Source organism: Salmo salar, unplaced genomic scaffold (genome assembly GCF_965601325.2).
Source record: "Salmo salar unplaced genomic scaffold, fSalSal1 ptg000206l, whole genome shotgun sequence".
Taxonomy (NCBI): domain Eukaryota; kingdom Metazoa; phylum Chordata; class Actinopteri; order Salmoniformes; family Salmonidae; genus Salmo; species Salmo salar.
Window position 1 is genome coordinate 1,412,144 of NW_027675329.1, and position 25,357 is coordinate 1,437,500.

General features: G+C 40.6%; 1 protein-coding gene across 2 annotated transcripts in view; it reads left to right on the plus strand.

The window, feature by feature from the left end:
* Window positions 1–25,357, plus strand: part of LOC123741776 (NLR family CARD domain-containing protein 3-like) — a 111,095-nt gene that overhangs the window by 80,564 nt on the left and 5,174 nt on the right. The window contains exons 6-9 of one of the 2 annotated variants that reach the window (XM_082971170.1): window positions 2,375–2,428; window positions 6,590–6,825; window positions 6,991–8,791; window positions 9,123–9,296. In XM_082971170.1, coding sequence (XP_082827296.1) covers window positions 2,375–2,428; window positions 6,590–6,825; window positions 6,991–8,791; window positions 9,123–9,296 — 2,265 coding nt within the window. Of the gene's footprint in view, window positions 1–2,374; window positions 2,429–6,589; window positions 6,826–6,990; window positions 8,796–9,122; window positions 9,297–25,357 lie in introns of those variants that run through there. The other variant, XM_082971171.1, reaches the window with a different exon arrangement.

Here is a 25,357-nt window from a genome sequence, read left to right on the forward strand (position 1 = left end):
TGTTTAGTTGTTACTGTGTTAACCACAACCAATATGCTGGATCTCTGTTTAGTTGTCACTGTGTTGACCACAACCAACATGCTGGATCTCTGTTTAGTTGTCACTGTGTTAACCACAACCAACATGCTGGATCTCTGTTTAGTTGTCACTGTGTTAACCCCAACCAACATGCTGGATCTCTGTTTAGTTGTCACTGTGTTAACCACAACCAACATGCTGGATCTCTGTTTAGTTGTCACTGTGTTGACCACAACCAACATGCTGGATCTCTGTTTAGTTGTCACTGTGTTGACCACAACCAACATGCTGGATCTCTGTTTAGTTGTCACTGTGTTAACCACAACCAACATGCTGGATCTCTGTTTAGTTGTCACTGTGTTGACCACAACCAACATGCTGGATCTCTGTTTAGTTGTCACTGTGTTGACCACAACCAACATGCTGGATCTCTGTTTAGTTGTCACTGTGTTGACCACAACCAACATGCTGGATCTCTGTTTAGTTGTCACTGTGTTAACCACAACCAACATGCTGGATCTCTGTTTAGTTGTCACTGTGTTAACCACAACCAACATGCTGGATCTCTGTTTAGTTGTCACTGTGTTGACCACAACCAACATGCTGGATCTCTGTTTAGTTGTCACTGTGTTGACCACAACCAACATGCTGGATCTCTGTTTAGTTGTCACTGTGTTAACCACAACCAACATGCTGGATCTCTGTTTAGTTGTCACTGTGTTGACCACAACCAACATGCTGGATCTCTGTTTAGTTGTCACTGTGTTAACCACAACCAACATGCTGGATCGCTGTTTAGTTGTCACTGTGTTAACCACAACCAACATGCTGGATCTCTGTTTAGTTGTCACTGTGTTAACCACAACCAACATGCTGGATCTCTGTTTAGTTGTTACTGTGTTAACCACAACCAACATGTTAGATCAATGTTTAGTTGTCACTGTGTTAACCACAACCAACATGTTAGATCTCTGTTTAGTTGTCACTGTGTTAACCACAACCAACATGCTGGATCTCTGTTTAGTTGTCACTGTGTAAACCACAACCAACATGCTGGATCTCTGTTTAGTTGTCACTGTGTTAACCACAACCAACATGCTGGATCTCTGTTTAGTTGTCACTGTGTTAACCACAACCAACATGCTGGATCTCTGTTTAGTTGTCACTGTGTTAACCACAACCAACATGCTGGATCTCTGTTTAGTTGTCACTGTGTTAACCACAACCAACATGCTGGATCTCTGTTTAGTTGTCACTGTGTTAACCACAACCAACATGCTGGATCTCTGTTTAGTTGTCACTGTGTTAACCACAACCAACATGCTGGATCGCTGTTTAGTTGTCACTGTGTTAACCACAACCAACATGCTGGATCTCTGTTTAGTTGTCACTGTGTTAACCACAACCAACATGCTGGATCTCTGTTTAGTTGTTACTGTGTTAACCACAACCAACATGTTAGATCAATGTTTAGTTGTCACTGTGTTAACCACAACCAACATGTTAGATCTCTGTTTAGTTGTCACTGTGTTAACCACAACCAACATGCTGGATCTCTGTTTAGTTGTCACTGTGTAAACCACAACCAACATGCTGGATCTCTGTTTAGTTGTCACTGTGTTAACCACAACCAACATGCTGGATCTCTGTTTAGTTGTCACTGTGTTAACCACAACCAACATGCTGGATCTCTGTTTAGTTGTCACTGTGTTAACCACAACCAACATGCTGGATCTCTGTTTAGTTGTCACTGTGTTAACCACAACCAACATGCTGGATCTCTGTTTAGTTGTCACTGTGTTAACCACAACCAACATGCTGGATCTCTGTTTAGTTGTCACTGTGTTAACCACTACCAACATGCTGGATCTCTGTTTAGTTGTCACTGTGTTAACCACAACCAACATGCTGGATCTCTGTTTAGTTGTCACTGTGTTAACCACAACCAACATGCTGGATCTCTGTTTAGTTGTCACTGTGTTAACCAACATGCTGGATCTCTGTTTAGTTGTCACTGTGTTAACCAACATGCTGGATCTCTGTTTAGTTGTCACTGTGTTAACCACAACCAACATGCTGGATCTCTGTTTAGTTGTCACTGTGTTGACCACAACCAACATGTTGGATCTCTGTTTAGTTGTCACTGTGTTAACCACAACCAACATGCTGGATCTCTGTTTAGTTGTCACTGTGTTAACCAACATGCTGGATCTCTGTTTAGTTGTCACTGTGTTAACCACAACCAACATGCTGGATCTCTGTTTAGTTGTTACTGTGTTAACCACAACCAACATGCTGGATCTCTGTTTAGTTGTCACTGTGTTAACCACAACCAACATGCTGGATCTCTGTTTAGGGGTCAGTGTTCTAAAATGAGTCTCTCTGGGGAACATGAGACCAAAGCTAAGAGGTGAGACAACAATACTGTTTCAGAATGTATTACGTTTATTTCCAATATTTCCACAATTTTTATCACATTTGTGTTTTTTCAATATCAAGTGTGACATTTTAACCTGGAAATTACAAACTTTAGAAGCCTTTTTAAACCTCAAATACACTACCATTTTGCATTTTCTGCTGTGCAGGAACATTTCTGACACAATAGATTATCAAATTAATATACGGCAACTTTACTGTAAGTCTCTCTGGGGACGGTTTCCTGAAAGTGATGGCATTTAGGCTTACAGGTGTTTTAAAGATGTATCTTTCCTACAATGGCCGAAGAAATAACATGAGTTTCCTAAAACAGAGAATGGTCGCTATGTGCGTCGTTGGAGCATGTGTCGATACTGATAACCTCAGTCAGAGTTCATATCCTCAGTCAGACCAGTAGAAACTGGATCAGCAGCACAACAAGGTATCACGTCTGGTGAACAGGTCAGAGTTCATATCCTCAGTCAGACCAGTAGAAACTGGATCAGCAGCACTACAAGGTATCACATCTGGTGAACAGGTCAGAGTTCATATCCTCAGTCAGACCAGTAGAAACTGGATCAGCAGCACTACAAGGTATCACGTCTGGTGGAGCATGTATCAATTCTGATAGGATGGAAAGAAAGGGAGCGCTGCTCTCAGATCAGTTTTCTCCATTTAAATCTTTACTTAACATTATAATTATTTCACAATACTGATGAAGGATCAGCTTCTAGACAATAAAAGTACTTACAGCAATTACACAGTACAAGTAATTACAGCAGTTACACAAAAGTAATTACAGCAATCACACAATAAAATGAATACAGCAATTACACAATAAATGTAATTACTGCAATCACACAATTAAAGTTACAACCCTTTTTGTGGCTATAAACATCCCTTTGTTATGGTTCTTTATAGAACCTTTATGGAGGATAGTTCTATAAACATCCCTTTGTTATGGTTCTTTATAGAACCTTTATGGAGGTCAATCTCAAAGGTTCTTTATAGATTATTTTGAAGAACCTGACATTTGTTTTGCATTCTGGTTAGCCATAATATATTGTTAACATTCCATAGGTGTTATTATCGTGTTTAAATGTAACATTTTAGTCATTTAGCAGACACTCTGATCCATAGCAACTAGGGTTAAGTGCATTGCTCAAGGGCACATCAAAAGATTTGTCATCTAGTCAGCTCGGGGATTTAAACCAGCGACCTTTCAGTTACTGCCCCAATGCTCTTAACTCTAGGCTACCTGCCGTGACGAGATGAATCAGATGTGCTAGCTCTCAAACTGCTGGGGGTCACTGCAGTGATGTTGAAACAAAGCTTCCTGTCAAGGTATGCGTGAAGGGCTGTAGGAAGTCAGGCGCAGGAGAGCAGATATTTGGTAGCAAAACGGAGCCTTTTATTTGGCGAACCAAAAGCACACGGCACAAACGAACACGAAAATACAAATATGGGTTGAACATAACCCAGCGCAACCAGCCTAACGTGCACGTACATGAACAGATAAACAATACCACACAAAGACATGGGGGAAACAGAGGGTTAAATACACAACACATAATGAGGGAAATGAGAACCAGGTGTGTGGGAAAACGAGACAAAACAAATGAAAAATGGATCGGCGATGGCTAGAAGACCGGCGACGTCGACCGCCGAACAAGGAGAGGCATCGACTTCGGCAGAAGTCGTGACACTTCCTGAAGCATTGAGGCTTTCCAGCCAACTGTGTCAAATAGGTTTATTACTCAGAGCTTCATTATTCGTTCACAATGCACATTAGTTATATCTTCTGGGCAGCAATAAATAGCAGAGTGTGATTATCAGATAGAGGTATTTTTTTGTCCATAGATTTGATCAAAACTCTGTCTGTGAACAGAGTATACTGTTACCAGCTGTCTGTCTATGAACAGAGTATACTGTTCCCAGCTGTCTGTCTATGAACAGAGTATACTGTTCCCATCTGTCTGTCTGTCTATGAACACAGTATACTGTTCCCATCTGTCTGTCTATGAACACAGTATACTGTTCCCAGCTGTCTGTCTGTCTATGAACACATTATACTGTTCCCAGCTGTCTGTCTATGAACACAGTATACTGTTCCAAGCTGTCTGTCTATGAACACAGTATACTGTTCCCAGCTGTCTGTCTGTCTATGAACACATTATACTGTTCCCAGCTGTCTGTCTATGAACAGAGTATACTGTTCCCAGCTGTCTGTCTGTCTATGAACAGAGTATACTGTTCCCAGCTGTCTGTCTGTCTATGAACACAGTATAATGTTCCCAGCTGTCTGTCTATGAACACAGTATACTGTTCCCAGCTGTCTGTCTATGAACAGAGTATACTGTTCCCATCTGTCTGTCTATGAACACAGTATAATGTTCCCAGCTGTCTGTCTATGAACACAGTATACTGTTCCCAGCTGTCTGTCTATGAACAGAGTATACTGTTCCAAGCTGTCTGTCTATGAACACAGTATACTGTTCCCAGCTGTCTGTCTGTCTATGAACACAGTATACTGTTCCCAGCTGTCTGTCTGTCTATGAACACATTATACTGTTCCCAGCTGTCTGTCTATGAACAGAGTATACTGTTCCCAGCTGTCTGTCTGTCTATGAACAGAGTATACTGTTCCCAGCTGTCGGTCTGTCTATGAACACAGTATAATGTTCCCAGCTGTCTGTCTATGAACACAGTATACTGTTCCCAGCTGTCTGTCTATGAACACAGTATACTGTTCCCAGCTGTCTGTCTATGAACAGAGTATACTGTTCCCAGCTGTCTGTCTATGAACACAGTATACTGTTCCCAGCTGTCTGTCTATGAACACAGTATACTGTTCCCATCTGTCTGTCTATGAACACAGTATAATGTTCCCAGCTGTCTGTCTATGAACAGAGTATACTGTTCCCAGCTGTCTGTCTGTCTATGAACACAGTATACTGTTCCCAGCTGTCTGTCTGTCTATGAACAGAGTATACTGTTCCCAGCTGTCTGTCTGTCTATGAACACAGTATAATGTTCCCAGCTGTCTGTCTGTTTATGAACACAGTATACTGTTCCCAGCTGTCTGTCTATGAACACAGTATACTGTTCCCAGCTGTCTGTCTGTCTATGAACACAGTATAATGTTCCCAGTTGTCTGTCTGTCTATGAACACAGTATACTGTTCCCAGCTGTCTGTCTGTCTATGAACAGAGTATACTGTTCCCAGCTGTCTGTCTATGAACACAGTATACTGTTCCAAGCTGTCTGTCTATGAACAGAGTATACTGTTCCCAGCTGTCTGTCTGTCTATGAACACAGTATAATGTTCCCAGCTGTCTGTCTGTCTATGAACACAGTATACTGTTCCCAGCTGTCTGTCTATGAACAGAGTATACTGTTCCCAGCTGTCTGTCTATGAACACATTATACTGTTCCCAGCTGTCTGTCTATGAACACATTATACTGTTCCCAGCTGTCTGTCTATGAACAGAGTATACTGTTCCCAGCTGTCTGTCTGTCTATGAACAGAGTATACTGTTCCCAGCTGTCTGTCTGTCTATGAACAGTGATTTCTCCATGGATCATCCTGTCAACTCCAATGGTGGTGGATCAGTTACCTTTGACCTGTCACTAGTCAGAATAATATTAATAGTGAAGAGGAGAATCTTCAAGATGTCATATAGATTTGTTTTGTAATGTGTAGTTTGTTTGAACTAAGTTTATTAGAGGAATTACTGCCCCCTCTTTTAACTCTGTAGGGGATGGTCTACTCTGTTAGAGGATCAGTAGTAACATCTAGAAGTCTCTCTCTCTCCTTTATCTCTGTAGTGGATGGTCTACTCTGTTAGAGGATCAGTATCTCTCTCTCCTTTATCTCTGTAGTGGATGGTCTACTCTGTTAGAGGATCAGTATCTCTCTCTCTCCTTTATCTCTGTAGTGGATGGTCTACTCTGTTAAAGGATCAGTATCTCTCTCTCCTTTATCTCTGTAGTGGATGGTCTACTCTGTTAGAGGATCAGTATCTCTCTCTCCTTTATCTCTGTAGTGGATGGTCTACTCTGTTAGAGGATCAGTATCTCTCTCTCTCCTTTATCTCTGTAGTGGATGGTCTACTCTGTTAAAGGATCAGTATCTCTCTCTCCTTTATCTCTGTAGTGGATGGTCTACTCTGCCAGAGGATCAGTCCAGGTGTGCAGTGTGCCAGCAGGTTCTGAGGGATCCGGTCTCTATCACCTGTGGACACAGGTTCTGCAGACAGTGCATCACCAGATACTGGGAGAAACCTGCTCCTTCAGGAGACTATGACTGTCCTCAGTGTAGAAAGAGATCCAGAACACTTCCTGTACTACAGCACCTGAGGGAACCCAATGATTCAAGAGGCTCTGAAAACAGTAAGAACACTTGCAGACCTGTGCTAAGTCAATACCTCAATATGATTTAAATGTAGTTAACTACAATAATATGAGATAATATAAATTACTGTAGTTGTGGAAGATCCACTTTTCATCCTGTCAATGAATATGTCTGATACACATCCTTTTACTCCTCCCTTGTAGTGGATGACAGCCTGCAGAGAGCTATAGTAAACCATAAAGCCAGTCTAAAAAGGAGGTATGAATGTGTGATAGAAGGCATGGAAACAGCAGGGAACCAAACTCCCCTCAACAGGATTTACACAGAGCTGTACATCACAGAAGGAGAGAGTGAAGGGGTTAACAATGAACATGAGGTGTGGCAGCTAGAGACAGCATCCAGGACACCAACCTCACATGACACAGCAATCCACTGCAATGACATCTTTAAACCCTTACCTGGCCAAGAGAGAAGCATCAGAACTGTGCTGACGAAGGGCATCGCTGGCATCGGAAAAACAGTCTCTGTGCAGAAGTTCATCCTAGACTGGGCTGAAGGGAAGGCAAACCAAGATGTGGAGATCATATTTGTGCTTCCTTTCCGGGAGCTGAACTTGATCAAAGATCGTCAGTACAGTCTTCTCAGACTTTTAAATGACTTCCACACAGAACTAGACATAGGCAATGCAAAGAAACTCACTGCCTGTAAAGCTATGTTCATCTTTGATGGTTTGGATGAAAGCAGACTTCCATTAGATTTCCAGCACAATGAAAAGGTGTCTGATGTCACCCAGACATCATCTGTTGATGTTCTGCTGACAAACCTCATCAAGGGGAATCTGCTTCCCTCTGCTCTCCTATGGATAACCTCCCGACCTGCAGCAGCCAATCAGATCCCCCCTAAGTGTATTGACCAGGTGACAGAGGTACGAGGGTTCAATGACCCACAGAAGGAGGAGTACTTCAGGAAGAGATTCAGTGATGAGGGCCTGGCCAGCAGAATCATCTCACACATAAAGACATCAAGGAGCCTCCACATCATGTGCCACATGCCGGTGTTCTGTTGGATTTCTGCAATAGTCCTTGAACACATGTTGAGTACAGACAAGAGGAGAGAGATGCCCACGACTCTGACTGAGATGTCCATACACTTCCTGCTCATTCAGACCAGCCTGAAGAACCAGAAATATCATGGAAGAGATGAGATGGATCAAGAGGAGCTCATGGAGTCAGATAAGGAAATTCTTCTGAAGCTGGGGAGGCTGGCGTTTGAAAATCTGGAGAAGGGTAATCTCATGTTCTATGAAGAAGACCTGAAAGAGTGTGGCCTTGATGTCAAAGAAGCCTCAGTGTACTCAGGAGTGTGCACACAAATCTTTAAAGAAGAGTCTGTGTTATTTCAGAGAGTGGTGTACTGCTTTGTTCATCTCAGCATTCAGGAGTTTCTCTCAGCTGTCTACATGTACCATTGTTACACAGCCAGGAACATGGATGCACTGAATCCCTTCCTCAAGAGAAAGTCTAGAGTTGTGTCTGAAGAGCTAACCTTGCATGAGCTGCTGAAGAGTACCGTGGATAAAGCCTTGGAGAGTAAGAATGGACACCTGGACCTTTTTGTCCGCTTCCTTCATGGCATGTCACTGGAGTCCAATCAGAAACTCCTACGAGGTCTGGTGGCACAGACAGAAAGCAGTCCAGAGAGCGTCCAGAAAACAATCCGATCCCTTAAGGTGATGCAGAGGAAGAACATGTCCCCTGAGAGGTGCATCAATCTCTTCCACTGTCTGATAGAGATGAAAGACCATTCAGTACAGGAGGAAATCCAAGAGTACTTGAGGTCAGAGAACAGATCCAAAAACCTCTCCCTTGCTCAGTGTTCAGCACTGGCCTACATGCTGCAGATATCAGAGGAGGTTCTGGATGTGTTTAACCTGAAGGAATACAAGACATCAGAGGAGGGTCGTAGGAGACTGCTCCCAGCTGTGAGAGGCTGCAAGAAAGCTCTGTAAGTATCACTGTAAATATCGCACACCAAAATAAATTGTAGTTATAGCAGTATTTTCATTGGCTGACTGGCTCTGTAAGTAATCATGAGACTATCCCTCAGACCAAACTTTACTGAATGTAGGAACAACAGTATTTTCATTGGCTGACTAAACTTTCTATCAGCTGAAAACTCTTAAACTACAAAACAAACTGATCAGTAAAGTTGTAGCATTGAGCCATGAATGCACAGCCTGTACATTATTCGTGCACCATAACGGTGTAAGCTAGGAAAGCTGAGAATAACTTTTTAATACAACCTGTCTGTCATTGTATTTCTTCTGTGTTTGCAGACTAGCTGGCTGTAAACTCACAGACACATCCTGTAAAGTGTTGGCCTCAGTTCTCAGTTCAAACCCCTCACACCTGAGAGAGCTGGACCTGAGTAACAATGACCTGAAGGATTCAGGAGTGAAGCTGCTCTCTGCTGGACTGGAGGATCCACACTGCAGACTGGAGACTCTGAGGTCAGTATTATATATAGTGTGGACTGTATACTCAATACAATCTAAATCTGATACCTCACTGTCTGTCTTTTGACTGATACTGCTTTTAAACTGGTCTGGTCAGTCAACCCAAATATTTGTACAATACATGTTTCTCTCTACAAGCAATACTTCCATAATTTGTCATTTCTTATAATGATACATTCATTCATTTATAAATATATATGGCAGGTTTCAGGACACTGATTTATCTGAACATGTTGAACAAATATATATTTTCACCACCAAAGAATATCAGTGTGATTTTAATATGATTTGACTCTTTGCAGGCTGTCAGGCTGTCTAGTCACAGAGGAAGGCTGTGCTTCTCTGGTCTCAGCTCTGAAGTCAAACCCCTCACACCTGAGAGAGCTGGACCTGAGTAACAATGACCTGAAGGATTCAGGAGTGGAGCTGCTCTCTGCTGTACTGGGGAATCCCCACTGCAAACTGGAGACTCTGAGGTCAGTATTCCTGTAGTTGGTCAACAAGTGATAACTGTTCACCAGATCCACATGTGTTTACCAGACACACATAGTCCACACCATATGTGTTTGGACAGTGAAGCTTACAGTTTTAAATGTGGTGCTATGCTCCAGCATTTTGGATTTGAGATGTTTCATATTAGGTGACAGTACAGAATGTGACCTTTTATTTGAGGGTATTTTCATACATAGCTGTGTTACTGTTAAGAAAGGAAAGCACTTTATGTATTTAGTTCTCCCATTTGAAAAAGTTGTACATATTCGGACAAATTCACTTATATTGTATTAAAGTTGTCATAAGTTTAGTATTTAGTCCCATGTTCCATGCCTGCAGTGATTACATCAAGCTTGTGATTCTACAAACTTGTTGAATTCATTTGCAGTTTGTCTTGGTTGTGTTTTGGATGATGTTTTTCCTAATAGAAACTGAATGGTGAATAATGTCCTGTCATTTTGGAGTCACTTCACTTGTATTGTCAGTAAGAATAGAAGATGTTTCTGAACACTTCTACATTAATGTGGATGCTACCATGATTATGAATAATCATGAATGAATCGTGAATGATGATGAATGAGAAATTTACAGAGGCACAAAGATCAGACCCCCTCTGTTATTGGTGTTATTCTGTAAACTTCTGGCCCTTCTTTGGACACTGTGTTAACTAACCTCCAGACGAGCTTCAATGCCATACACCTCTCCTTCCGTGGCCTCCAACTGCTCTTAAATACAAGTAAAACTAAATGCATGCTCTTCAACCGATCGCTGCCTGCACCTGCCCGCCTGTCCAGCATCACTACTCTGGACGGTTCTGACTTAGAATATGTGGACAACTACAAATACCTAGGTGTCTGGTTAGACTGTAAACTCTCCTTCCAGACTCACTATAAGCATCTCCAATCCAAAGTTAAATCTAGAATTGGCTTCCTATTTCGCAACATAGCATCCTTCACTCATGTTGCCAAACATACCCTTATAAAACTGACCATCCTACCGATACTCGACTTCGGCGATGTCATTTACAAAATAGCCTCCAATACCCTACTCAATAAATTGGATGCAGTCTATCACAGTGCCATCTATTTTGTCACCAAAGCCCCATATACAGTGGGGGAAAAAAGTATTTGATCCCCTGCTGATTTTGTACGTTTGCCCACTGACAAAGAAAGGATCAGTCTATAATTTTAATGGTTTATTTGAACAGTGAGAGACAGAATAACAACAAAAACATCCAGAAAAACTCATGTCAGAAATGTTATAAATTGATTTGCATTTTAATGAGGGAAATAAGTATTTGATCCCTCTGCAAAACATGACTTAGTACTTGGTGGCAAAACCCTGATCATTTCTTTGTAAGTGGGCAAACGTACAAAATCAGCAGAGGATCAAATACTTTTTTCCCCCCACTGTACTACCCACCACTGCGACCTGTACGCTCTCATTGTCTGGCCCTCGCTTCATACTCGTCGCCAAACCCACTGGCTCCAGGTCATCTACAAGACCCTGCTAGGTAAAGTCCCCCCTTATCTCCGCTCACTGGTCACCATAGCAGCACCCACCTGTAGCACGCGCTCCAGCAGGTATATCTCTCTGGTCACCCCCAAAGCCAATTCCTCCTTCGGCCACCTCTTCTTCCAGTTCTCTGCTGCCAATGACTGGAACGAACTACAAAAATCTCTAAAACTGGAAACACTTATCTCCCTCACTAGCTTTAAGCACCAGCTGTCAGAGCAGCTCACAGATTACTGCACCTGTACATAGCCCATCTATAATTTAGCCCAACTACTTCTTCCCCTACTGTATTTATTTATTTAGCTCCTTTGCACCCCATTATTTGTACTTTGCACTTTCTTCCACTGCATATCTACCATTCCAGTGTTTTACTTGCTATATTGTATTTACTTTGCCACCATGGCCTTTTTTTTGCCTTTACCTCCCTTATTTAACTTAATTTGCTCACATTGTATATAGACTTATTTTTCTACTGTATTATTGACTGTATGTTTGTGTAATACCCTTGTTTGAACCAAGTATTGAGTTTATTTGTTATAATTAATTGGTATTATATTTAAAAGATGATTGAATTGCTCCTAAACTGTAATGTTGTTAATGCATTATGCTTTTTGAAGAAATATTGATTTAATGTATAAGTGAATAGTTTGTTTTACTTTGAAGTTTACGTTTTGACCAATAAGGTCGCTTGTTAAGTTGTGGCCAATGGGAGTTGACCTGGTTAACGGGAGGGGAAAAGACGTTGATGAAAGGATGGACGTTTTACCTCAGGACGGTTGGTGAAGAAAAATTATAAAAGAAGACGACAGAACTACAACAAAACCCATAGTTACTAAGACATGAAGGGAAATACATGTTTTATTTAATAAAAGAGTTGTTATAATTTAGTTAAAACTTAGTAAAGACTGAAGCTACCGTCTCGTTGTGGAGGTATTAGCCAGCCTAGAGGTTAGCCTAGCATCGTGTGACACCGGGAGATAATTGCTTGGGAAGTTTAACGAGTTCATGTTGCCATGGGGATATCGGTTACTAAGGAGTACTGTCTGCATGGGTAGCTGTGTTGCCATGGGGATATCGGTTACTAAGGAGTACTGTCTGCATGGGTAGCTGTGCTGCCTTGGACTTGGTGAGGAAACCTGCATGGAACTGCCATACTTCGCTGAGGGAATAACTACCAAGTCGTGAGTAACCACAATGTGAGGTGCTTAATTTGGACACGGGTTGTGCACGACTCATTGGGGTTTATTATTATTTTTTTCTTGTGATGTTGTGTCTGAACATGTATTTGTGTTTGAAAATGTTTTAATACACATATGGAACATTATGTATGTCGCCTTGGTGGAGCCATTAATTGTTTTAATTTAATGCATGGGATGGTTTATCCTGATTCAATAACAGAAACCTATAATCATTTCATCTGAAGTTAATACCCTATTGTCATAACCCTAGATAGTTTACAATAGGAATTCTTATTGGAGATGTCCTTCTCACCTAACATCCCATGCTGCTGAGATACTCTACATATGTTAATATTGTGAGAGTCATATTCAAGCCTGGTGAGAGGGTTACATTTGTTTAACTCCATGTGTTACTCTGTGTTGTTATGTGTCGAACTGCTTTGCTTTATCTTGGCCAGTTCGTAATTGTAAATGAGAACTTGTTCTCAACTTGCCTACCTGGTTAAATAAAGGTGAAATAAATAAATAAATTGGTAATGATGAGAGGTTAGCATGTTTTGTTGTAGCCTCTGTTATTGGTAATGGTGAGAGGTTAGCATGTTTTGTTGTAGCCTCTGTTATTGGTAATGGTGAGAGGTTAGCATGTTTTGTTGTAGCCTCTGTTATTGGTAATGGTGAGAGGTTAGCATGTTTTTGTTGTAGCCTCTGTTATTGGTAATGGTGAGAGGTTAGCATGTTTTGTTGTATCCTCTGTTATTGGTAATGGTGAGAGGTTAGCATGTTTTGTTGTAGCCTCTGTTATTGGTAATGGTGAGAGGTTAGCATGTGTTGTTGTAGTCTCTGTTATTGGTAATGGTGAGAGGTTAGCATGTTTTGTTGTAGCCTCTGTTATTGGTAATGGTGAGAGGTTAGCATGTTTTGTTGTATCCTCTGTTATTGGTAATGGTGAGAGGTTAGCATGTTTTGTTGTATCCTCTGTTATTGGTAATGGTGAGAGGTTAGCATGTTTTGTTGTATCCTCTGTTATTGGTGATGGTGAGAGGTTAGCATGTTTTGTTGTAGCCTCTGTTATTGGTAATGGTGAGAGGTTAGCATGTTTTGTTGTGGCCTCTTGTAACTTTCTCACTCATTATGATTCATGATTCATTCATGATTCTTCTTAATCATGGCATCATCAGAATGTAAGTTTTAATTGTGAATCACATACCGTTGAAGTCGGAAGTGTACATACACTTAGGTTGGAGTCATTAAAACGTGTTTTTCAACCACTCCACAAATTTCTTGTTAACAAACTATAGTTTTGGCAAGTCGGTTAGGACATCTACTTTGTGCATGACACAAGTAATTTTTGAAACAATTGTTTACAGACAGATTATTTCACTTATAATTCACTCTATCACAATTCCAGTGGGTCAGAAGTTTACATACACTAAGTTGACTGTGCCTTTAAACAGCTTGGAAAATTCCAGAAAATGATGTCATGGCTTTAGAAGCATCTGATAGACTAATTGACATAATTTGGATGTATTTCAAGGCCTACCTTCAAAATCAGTGGCTCTTTGCTTGACATCATGGGAAAATGAAAAGGAATCAGCCAAAATCTCAGCAAAAAAAATTGTAGACCTCCACAAGTCTGCTTCATCCTTGGGAGCAATTTCCAAATGCCTGAAGGTAACACGTTCAATCAATAGTATGCAAGTCTAAACACCATGGGACCACACAGCCGTCATACCATCCCAACTGTGAAGCACGGCGGTGGCAGCATCATGTTGTGGGGGTGCTTTGCTGCAGGAGGGACTGGTGCACTTCACAAAATAGATGGAATCATGAGGCAGGAGAATTATGTGGATATATTGAAGCAACATCTCAAGACATCAGTCAGGAAGTTAAAGCTTGGTCACAAATGGGTCTTCCAAATGGACAATGACCCCAAACATACTTCCAAAGTTGTGGCAAAATGGATTAAGGACAACAAAGTCAAGGTATTGGAGTGGCCATCACAAAAGCCTGACTTCAATCCTATAGAAAATTTGTGGCCAGAATTGGAAAAGCGTGTGCGAGCAAGGAGGCCTACAAACCTGACTCAGTTACACCAGCTCTGTCAGGAGGAATGGGCCAAAATTCACCCAACTTGTTGTGGGAAGCTTGTGGAAGGCTACCCGAAACGTTTAACCCAAGTTAAACCATTTAAGGCAATGCTACCAAATACTAATTGAGTGTATGTAAACTTCTGACCCACTGGGAATGTGATGAAAGAAATAAAAGCTGAAATAAATCATTCTCTCTACTATTATTCTGACATTTCACATTCTTAAAATAAAGTGGTGATCCTAACTGACCTAAGACAGGGAATTTTTATTAGGATTAAATGTCAGGAATTGTAAAAATTGAGTTTAAATGCATTTGGCTAAGGTATATGTAAACTTCTGACTTCAACTGTATGTATTAAAATACCCTCAAATAAAAGGTGACATTATATACTGTCACCTCATATGAAACATTTGATCTGAAATCCAAAATGTTGGAGTTTAGAGCCACATTTAAAATGTTATCTTCACTGTCAAAATAGATATGGTTTGGACTGTATACTCAATACAATCTAAATCTGATACCTCACTGTCTGTCTTTTGACTGATACTGCTTTTAAACTGGTCTGGTCAGTCTACTCAAATATTTGTATTATACATGTTTCTATCTGCAGGCAAAACGTTGATAATTTGTCATTTTTAATGATGATACATTCATTTACGAATAGATATGGAAGGTTTCAGGACACTGATATCTGAATATGTTGAAAAATGATACTGCCACTATTTTCACCACCAAAGCATAGCAGTGTGATTTTAATATGATTTGACTCTTTGCAGGCTGTCAGGCTGTGGAGTCACAGAGGAAGGCTGTGATTCTCTGGTCTCAGCTCTGAGGTCAAACCCCTCACACCTGAGAGAGTTGGATCTGAGTAACAATGACCTGAAGGATTCAGGCGTGAAGCTGGTCTCTGCTGGACTGGAGGATCCACACTGCAGACTGGAGACTCTGAGGTCAGTATTCCTGTAGTTGGTCAACAAGTGATAACTGTTCACCAGATCCACATGTGTTTACCAGACACACATAGTCCACACCATATGTGTTTGGACAGTGAAGCTTACAGTTTTAAATGTGGTGCTATGCTCCAGCATTTTGGATTTGAGATAGAATGTTTCACATTAGGTGACAGTACACAATGTCACCTTTTATTTGAGGTTAAAGGTGAGAGGTTAGCATGTTTTGTTGTAGCCTCTGTTATTGGTAATGGTGAGAGGTTAGCATGTGTTGTTGTAGCCTCTGTTATTGGTAATGGTGAGAGGTTAGCATGTTTTGTTGTAGCCTCTGTTATTGGTAATGGTGAGAGGTTAGCATGTTTTGTTGTAGCCTCTGTTATTGGTAATGGTGAGAGGTTAGCATGTTTTGTTGTAGCCTCTGTTATTGGTAATGGTGAGAGGTTAGCATGTTTTGTTGTAACCTCTGTTATTGGTAATGGTGAGAGGTTAGCTGTTTTGTTGTAGCCTCTGTTATTGGTAATGGTGAGAGGTTAACATGTTTTGTTGTATCCTATGTTATTGGTAATGGTGAGAGGTTAGCATGTTTTGTTGTAGCCTCTGTAATTGGTAATGGTGAGGTTAGCATGTTTTGTTGTAGCCTCTGTTATTGGTAATGGTGAGAGGTTAGCATGTTTTGTTGTAGCCTCTGTTATTGGTAATGGTGAGAGGTTAGCATGTTCTGTTGTGGCCTCTGTAACTTTCTCACTCATTCTGATTCATGATTTATTCATGATTTTTCTTAATCATGGCATCATCAGAATTTAATTTTTAATCGTCAATCACATACAGTTGAAGTCGGAAGTGTACATACACTTAGGTTGGAGTCATTAAAACGTGTTTTTGAACCTCTCCACAAATTTCTTGTTAACAAACTATATAGTTTTGGCAAGTCGGTTAGGACATCTACTTTGTGCATGACACAAGTAATTTTTGAAACAATTGTTTACAGTCAGATTATTTAACTTATAATTCACTGTATCACAATTCCAGTGGGTCAGAAGTTTACATACACTAAGTTGACTGTGCCTTTAAACAGCATGGATAATTCCAGAAAATCATGTTATGGCTTTAGAAGCATCTGGTAGACTAATTGACATCATTTGGATGTATTTCAAGGCCTACCTTCAAACTCAGTGCCTCTTTGCTTGACATCATGGGAAAATGAAAAGAAATCAGCCAAGATCTCAGAAAAAAAATTGTAGACCTCCACAAGTATGGTTCATCCTTGGGAACAATTTCCAAACGCCTGAAGGTAACACGTTCATCTGTTCAAACAATAGTACGCAAGTCTAAACACCATGGGACCACACAGCCGCCATTCCGCTCAGGAAGGAGACGCGTTCTGTCTCCTAGAGATGAACTTACTTTGGTGCAAATCAATCCCAGAACAACAGCAAAGGACCTTGTGAAGATGTTGGAGGAAACAGGTACAAAAGTATCTATATCCACAGTAAAACGAGTCCTATATCGACATAATCTTAAAGGTTGCTCAGCAAGGAAGAAGCCACTGCTCCAAAACCACCATAAAAAAAGCCAGACTACGGTTTGCAACTGCACATGGGGACAAAGATCGTACTTTTTGGAGAAATGTCCTCTGGTCAGATGAAACAATACAAGAACTGTTTGGCCATAATGACCATCGTTATGTTTGGAGGAAAAAGGGGGAGGCTTGCAAGCCAAAGAACACCATCCCAACCGTGAAGCCCGGGGGTGGCAGCATCATGTTGTGGGGGTGCTTTGCTGCAGGAGGGACTGGCGCACTTCACAAAATAGATGGCATCATGAGGCAGGAAAATTACGTGGATATATTGATGCAACATCTCAAGACATCAGTCAGGAAGTTAAAGCTTGGTCACAAATGGGTCTTCCAAATGGAAAATGACCCCAACGATACTTCCAAAGTTGTGGCAAAATGGCTTAAGGACAACAAAGTCAAGGTATTGGAGTGGCCATCACAAAGCCCTGACCTCAATCCTATAGAAAATTAGTGGGCAGAACTGAAAAAGCGTGTGCGAGCAAGAGGCCTACAAACCTGACTCAGTTACACCAGCTCTGTCAGGAGGAATGGGCCAAAATTCACCCAACTTATTGTGGGAAGCTTGTAGAAGGCTACCCGACACGTTTAACCCAAGTTAAACCAATTAAAGGCAATGCTACCAAATACTAATTGAGTGTATGTAAACTTCTGACCCACTGGGAATGTGATGAAAGAAATAAAAGCTGAAATAAATCATTTTCTCTACTATTATTCTGACATTTCACATTCTTAAAATAAAGTGGTGATCCTAACTGACCTAAGACAGGCGATTTTTACGAGGATTAAATGTCAGGAATTGTAAAAATTGAGTTTAAATGTATTTGGCTAAGGTGTATGTAAACTTCTGACTTCAACTGTATGTATTAAAATACCCTCAAATAAAAGGTGACATTATATACTGTCACCTCATATGAAACATTTGATCTGAAATCCAAAATGTTGGAGTACAGAGCCACATTTAAAACGTTTGCTTCACTGTCAAAATAGCTATGGTGTGGACTGTATACTCAATACAATCTAAATCTGATACCTCACTGTCTGTCTTTTGACTGATACTGCTTTTTAAACTGGTCTGGTCAGTCTACTCAAATATTTGTACTATATATGTTTCTATCTGCAGGCAATACTTTGATCATTTGTCATTTTTAATGATGATACATTAATTTACGAATAGATATGGCAGGTTTCAGGACACTGATATCTGAAAAATGTTGAAAAATTATACTGCCACTATTTTCACCACCAAAGAATAGCAGTGGGATTTTAATATGATTTGACTCTTTGCAGGCTGTCAGGCTGTCTAGTCACAGAGGAAGGCTGTGCTTCTCTGGTCTCAGCTCTGAGGTCAAACCCCTCACACCTGAGAGAGCTGGACCTGAGTAACAATGACCTGAAGGATTCAGGAGTGAAGCTGCTCTCTGCTGGACTGGGGAATCCCCACTGTAAACTGGAGACTCTGAGGTCAGTATTCCTGTAGTTGGTCAACAAGTGATAACTGTTCACCAGATCCACATGTGTTTACCAGACACACATCGTCCACACCATATGTGTTTGGACAGTGAAGCTTACAGTTTTAAATGTGGTGCTATGCTCCAGCATTTTGGATTTGAGATACAATGTTTCATATTAGGTGACAGTACAGAATGTGACCTTTTATTTGAGGGTATTTTCATACATAGCTGTGTTACTGTTAAGAAAGTAAAGCACTTTATGTATTTAGTTCTCCCATTTGAAAAAGTTGTACATATTCGGACAAATTCACTTATATTGTATTAAAGTAGTCATAAGTTTAGTAGTTGTACCATATTCCATGCCTGCAGTGATTACATCAAGCTTGTGATTCTACAAACTTGTTGAATGCATTTGCAGTTTGTCTTGGTTGTGTTTTGGAAGATGTTTTTCCTAATAGAAACTGAACGGTGAATAATGTCCTGTCATTTTGGAGTCACTTCACTTGTATTGTCAGTAAGAATAGAAGATGTTTCTGAACACTTCTACATTCATGTGGATGCTACCATGATTATGAATAATCATGAATGAATCGTGAATGATGATGAATGAGAAAGTTACAGAGGCACAAAGATCAGACCCCCTTTGTTATTGGTGTTATTCTGTATACTTCTGTATACTTCTGGCCCTTCTTTGGACACTGTGTTAACTAACCTCCAGACGAGCTTCAATGCCATACAACTCTCCTTCCGTGGCCTCCAACTGCTCTTAAATACAAGTAAAACTAAATGCATGCTCTTCAACGGATCGCTGCCTGCACCTGCCCGCCTGTCCAGCATCACTACTCTGGACAGTTCTGACTTAGAATATGTGGACAACTACAAATACCTAGGTGTCTGGTTAGACTGTAAACTCTCCTTCCAGACTCACTATAAGCATCTCCACTCCAAAGTTAAATCTAGAATTGGCTTCCTATTTCACAACATAGCATCCTTCACTCATGCTGCCAAACATACCCTTATAAAACTGACCATCCTACCGATCCTCGACTTCGGCGATGTCATTTACAAAATAGCCTCCAATACCCTACTCAATAAATTGGATGCAGTCTATCACAGTGCCATCCGTTTTGTCACCAAAGCCCCATATACAGTGGGGAAAAAAGTATTTGATCCCATGCTGATTTTGTACGTTTGCCCACTGACAAAGAAAGGATCAGTCTATAATTTTAACCTCTATGGGCTAGGTGGGACGCTAGCGTGCCACCCGTGGTGCACTCCATCAACAGCAGGTGCATTTCAAGAGCGGCAAATTTGAATCCAAATAAATGTCAAAATTCAAATTTTAAAAAAATACAACTATTTTACACCATTTGAAAGATAAACATCTCCTTAATCTAACCACGTTTTACGATTTCAAAAAGGTTTTACGGCGAAAGCATAAATTTAGAGTATGTTAGGACAGTACATTTACAAGAGTTGTGTGTAATGTTTTGTCAAGTCAAAGACAGGGTCACCAAAACCATAAAACCAGCTAAAATGATGCACTAACCTTTTACAATCTCCATCAGATGACACTCCTAGGACATTATGTTAGACAATGCATGCATTTTTAGTTCTATCAAGTTCATATTTATATCCAAAAACAGCGTTTTACTATGGCATTGATGTTGAGGAAATCGTTTCCCTCCAATAACCGGCAGTCAAGTCAGCGTCACAAATTAAATAATTAAAATTAGAAAACATTGGTAAAATATTATATTGTCATTTAAAGAATTATAGATTTACATCTCTTGAACGCAATCAACTTGCCAGATTTAAAAATAACCTTACTGGGAAATCACACTTTGCAATAATCTGAGCACTGCGCCCAGAAAAATACGCGTTGCGATACAGACTAGACGTCATGTTGGGGAGATCTAAAATCGAAAATACTATGTAAATACTCCATTACCTTTGATTCTCTTCATCAGATGTCACTTCCAGGTATCACAGGTCCATAACGAATGTAGTTTTGTTCAAAAAAGCTCATCATTTATGTCCAAAAATCTCCGTCTTGTTAGCACATGATCTAAGCCAGCCGGACTTCTCGTCATGAACGAGGGGAAAAAATATATTTCCGTTCGTTCAAACATGTCAAACGTTGTATAGCATAAATCATTAGGGCCTTTTTTAACCAGAACATGAATAATATTCAAGGTGGACGAATGCATACTCTTTTATAACGTATTGGAACGAGGGTACCCAACATGAACTCGCGCGCCAGGTGTCTAATGGGACATCATCGTTCCATGGCTCTTGTTCGGTCAGATCTCCCTCCAGAAGACTCAAAACACTTTGTAAAGGCTGGTGACATCTAGTGGAAGCAATAGGAAGTGCCAAAATATTCCTCAGCCCCTGTGTTTTTCAATGGGATAGGTTTAAAGTCAATACAACACATCAGGTATCCACTTCCTGTCAGAAAATGTCTCAGGGTTTTGCCTGCCAAATGAGTTCTGTTATACTCACAGACACCATTCAAACAGTTTTAGAAACTTTAGAGTGTTTTCTATCCATATATAATAAGTATATGCATATTCTAGTTACTGGGTAGGATTAGTAACCAGATTAAATCGGGTACATTTTTTTTATCCAGACGTGCAAATGCTGCCCCCTAGCCCTAACAGGTTAATGGTAGGTTTATTTGAACAGTGAGAGACAGAATAACAACAAAAACATCCAGAAAAACTAATGTCAGAAATGTTATAAATTGATTTGCATTTTAATGAGGGAAATAAGTATTTGACCCCCTCTCAATCAGAAAGATTTCTGGCTCCCAGGTGTCTTTTATACAGGTAACGAGCTGAGATTAGGAGCACACTCTTAAAGGGAGTGCTCCTAACCGCAACTTGTTACCTGTAAAAAAAGACACCTGTCCACAGAAGCAATCAATCAATCAGATTCCAAACTCTCCACCATGGCCAAGACCAAAGAGCTCTTCAAGGATGTCAGGGACAAGATTGTAGACCTACACAAGGCTGGAATGGGCTACACGACCATCGCCAAGCAGCTTGGTGAGAAGGTGACAACATTTGGTGCGATTATTCGCAAATGGAAGAAACACAAAATAACTGTCAATATCCCTCGGCCTGGGGCTCCATGCAAGATCTCACCTCGTGGAGTTGCAATGATTGAGAACGGTGAGGAATCAGCCCAGAACTCCACGGGAGGATCTTGTCAATGATCTCAAGGCAGCTGGGACCATAGTCACCAAGAAAACAATTGGTAACACACTACGCCGTGAAGGACTGAAATCCTGCAGCGCCAGCAAGGTCCCCCTGCGCAAGAATACATATACATGCCCGTCTGAAGTTTTCCAATGAACATCTGAAAGATTCAGAGGACAACTGGGTGAAAATGTTGTGGTCAGATGAGACCAAAATGGAGCTCTTTGACATCAACTCAACTCGCTGTGTTTGGAGGAGGAGGAATGCTGCCTATGACCCCAAGTACACCATCTCTACCATCAAACATGGAGGTGGAAACATTATGCTAAAGGTGTGTTTTTCTGCTAAGGGGACAGGACAACTTCACTGCATCAAAGGGACGATGGACGGGGCCATGTACCGTCAAATCTTGGGTGAGAACCTCCTTCCCTCAGCCAGGGCATTGAAAATGGGTCGTGGATGGGTATTCCAGCATGACAATGACCCAAAACACACGGCCAAGGCAACAAAGGAGTGGCTCAAGAAGAAGCACATTAAGGTCCTGGAGTGGCCTAGCCAGTCTCCAGACCTTAATCCCATAGAAAATCTGTGGAGGGAGCTGAAGGTTTCGAGTTGCCAAACGTCAGCCTCGAAACCTTAATGACTTGAATCTTTCTGATTGAGAGGGGGTCAAATACTTATTTCCCTCATTAAAATGCAAATAATTGTATAACATTTTTAACATGCGTATTTTCTGGATTTTTTTGCTGTTATTCTGTCTCTCACTGTTCAAATAAACCTACCATTAAAATTATAGACTGATCATTTCTTTGTAAGTGGGCAAACGTACAAAATCAGCAGGGGATCAAATACTTTTTTCCCCCACTGTACTACCCACCACTGCGACCTGTACGCTCTCGTTGGCTGGCCCTCGCTTCATACTCGTCGCCAAACCCACTGGCTCCAGGTCATCTACAAGACCCTGCTAGGTAAAGTCCCCCCTTATCTCCGCTCACTGGTCACCATAGCAGCACCCACCTGTAGCACGCGCTCCAGCAGGTGTATCTCTCTGGTCACCCCCAAAGCCAATTCCTCCTTCGGCCGCCTCTTCTTCCAGTTATCTGCTGCCAATGACTGGAACGAACTACAAAAATCTCTAAAACTCGAAACACTTATCTCCCTCACTAGCTTTAAGCACCAGCTGTCAGAGCAGCTCACAGATTACTGCACCTGTACATAGCCCATCTATAATTTAGCCCAACTACTTCTTCCCCTACTGTATTTATTTATTTAGCTCCTTTGCACCCCATTATTTCTACTTTGCACTTTCTTCCACTGCATATCTACCATTCCAGTGTTTTACTTGCTATATTGTATTTATTTTGCCACCATGGCCTTTTTTTGCCTTTACCTCCCTTATTTCACTTCATTTGCTCACATTGTATATAGACTTATTTTTCTACTGTATTATTGACTGTATGTTTGTGTAATACCCTTGTTTGAAACAAGTATTGAGTTTATTTGTTATAATGAATTGGTATTATATTTAAAAGATGATTGAATTGCTCCTAAACTGTAATGTTGTTAATGCATTATGCTTTTTGAAGAAATATTTATTTAATGTATAAGTGAATAGTTTGTTTTACTTTGAAGTTTACGTTTTGACCAATAAGGTCGCTTGTTAAGTTGTGGCCAATGGGAGTTGACCTGGTTAACGGGAGGGAAAAAGACGTTGATGAAAGGATGGACGTTTTACCTCAGGACGGTTGGTGAAGAAAAATTATAAAAGAAGACGACAGAACTACAACAAAACCCATAGCTACTAAGACATGAAGGGAAATACATGTTTTATTTAATAAAAGAGTTGTTATAATTTAGCTAAAACTTAGTAAAGACTGAAGCTACCGTCTCGTCGTGGAGGTATTAGCCAGCCTAGAGGTTAGCCTAGCATCGTCTGACACCGGGAGATAATTGCTTGGGAAGTTTAACGAGTTCGTGTTGCCATGGGGATATCGGCTACGGCTAAGGAGTACTGTCTGCATGGGTAGCTGTGCTGCCTTGGACTTGGTGAGGAAACCTGCATGGAACTGCCATACTTCGCTGAGGGAATATCTACCAAGTAGTGAGTAACCACAATGTGAGGTGCTTATAAATAAATACATTGGTGATGGTGAGAGGTTAGCATGTTTTGTTGTAGCCTCTGTTATTGGTAATGGTGAGAGGTTAGCATGTTTTGTTGTAGCCTCTGTTATTGGTAATGGTGAGAGGTTAGCATGTTTTGTTGTAGCCTCTGTTATTGGTAATGGTGAGAGGTTAGCATGTTTTGTTGTAGCCTCTGTTATTGGTAATGGTGAGAGGTTAGCATGTTTTGTTGTAGCCTCTGTTATTGGTAATGGTGAGAGGTTAGCATGTTTTGTTGTATCCTCTGTTATTGGTAATGGTGAGAGGTTAGCATGTTTTGTTGTAGCCTCTGTTATTGGTAATGGTGAGAGGTTAGCATGTTTTGTTGTAGCCTCTGTTATTGGTAATGGTGAGAGGTTAGCATGTTTTGTTGCAGCCTCTGTAACTCTCTCACTCATTATTATTCATGATCTTTCTCAATCATGGCAGTCACAGGCTTGATGTAGTCATTGCAGTCAAAGAATATGGGACCAAATACTAAACCTTTGACTAATTTAACACACTTTAACCTCTATGGGCTAGGTGGGACGCTTGCGTCCCACCTACTCAACAGCCAGTTGAATCCTGTGGCGCGTTATTCAAATACCTTAGATATGATATTACTTCAATTTTTTAAAAATATGACTATTTTACACCATTTTAAAGATAAGACTCTCGTTAATCTAACCACACTGTCCGATTTCAAAAAGGTTTTACAACGAAAGCAAAACATTAGATTATGTCAGCAGAGTACCCAGCCAGAAATAATCAGACACCCATTTTTCAAGCTAGCATATAATGTCACATAAACCCAAACCACAGCTAAATGTAGCACTAACCTTTGATGATCTTCATCAGATGACAACCCTAGGACATTATGTTATACAATACATGCATGTTTTGTTCAATCAAGTTCATATTTATATCAAAAACCAGCTTTTTACATTAGCATGTGACTAGCATGTGACTAGAATTCCCACCGAACACTGCCGGTGAATTTACTAAATTACTCACGATAAACGTTCACAAAAAGCATAACAATTATTTTAAGAATTATAGATACAGAACTCCTCTATGCACTCGATATGTCCGATTTTAAAATAGCTTTTCGTTGAAAGCACATTTTGCAATATTCTCAGTAGATAGCCCGGCATCACAGGGCTAGCTATTTAGAAACCCAGCAAGTTTAGCACTCATCAAAGTCAGATTTACTATAAGAAAAATGTTATTACCTTTGTTGTCTTCGTCAGAATGCACTCCCAGGACTTCTACTTCAATAACAAATGTTGGTTTGGTCCAAAATAATCCATCGTTATATCCGAATAGCGGCGTTTTGTTCGTTCGTCCCAGACACTATCCGAAATGGTAAATCAGCTCGCGCGCATGGCGCAATTCGTGACAAAAAAATTCTAAATATTCCATTACCGTACTTCGAAGCATGTCAACCGCTGTTTAAAATA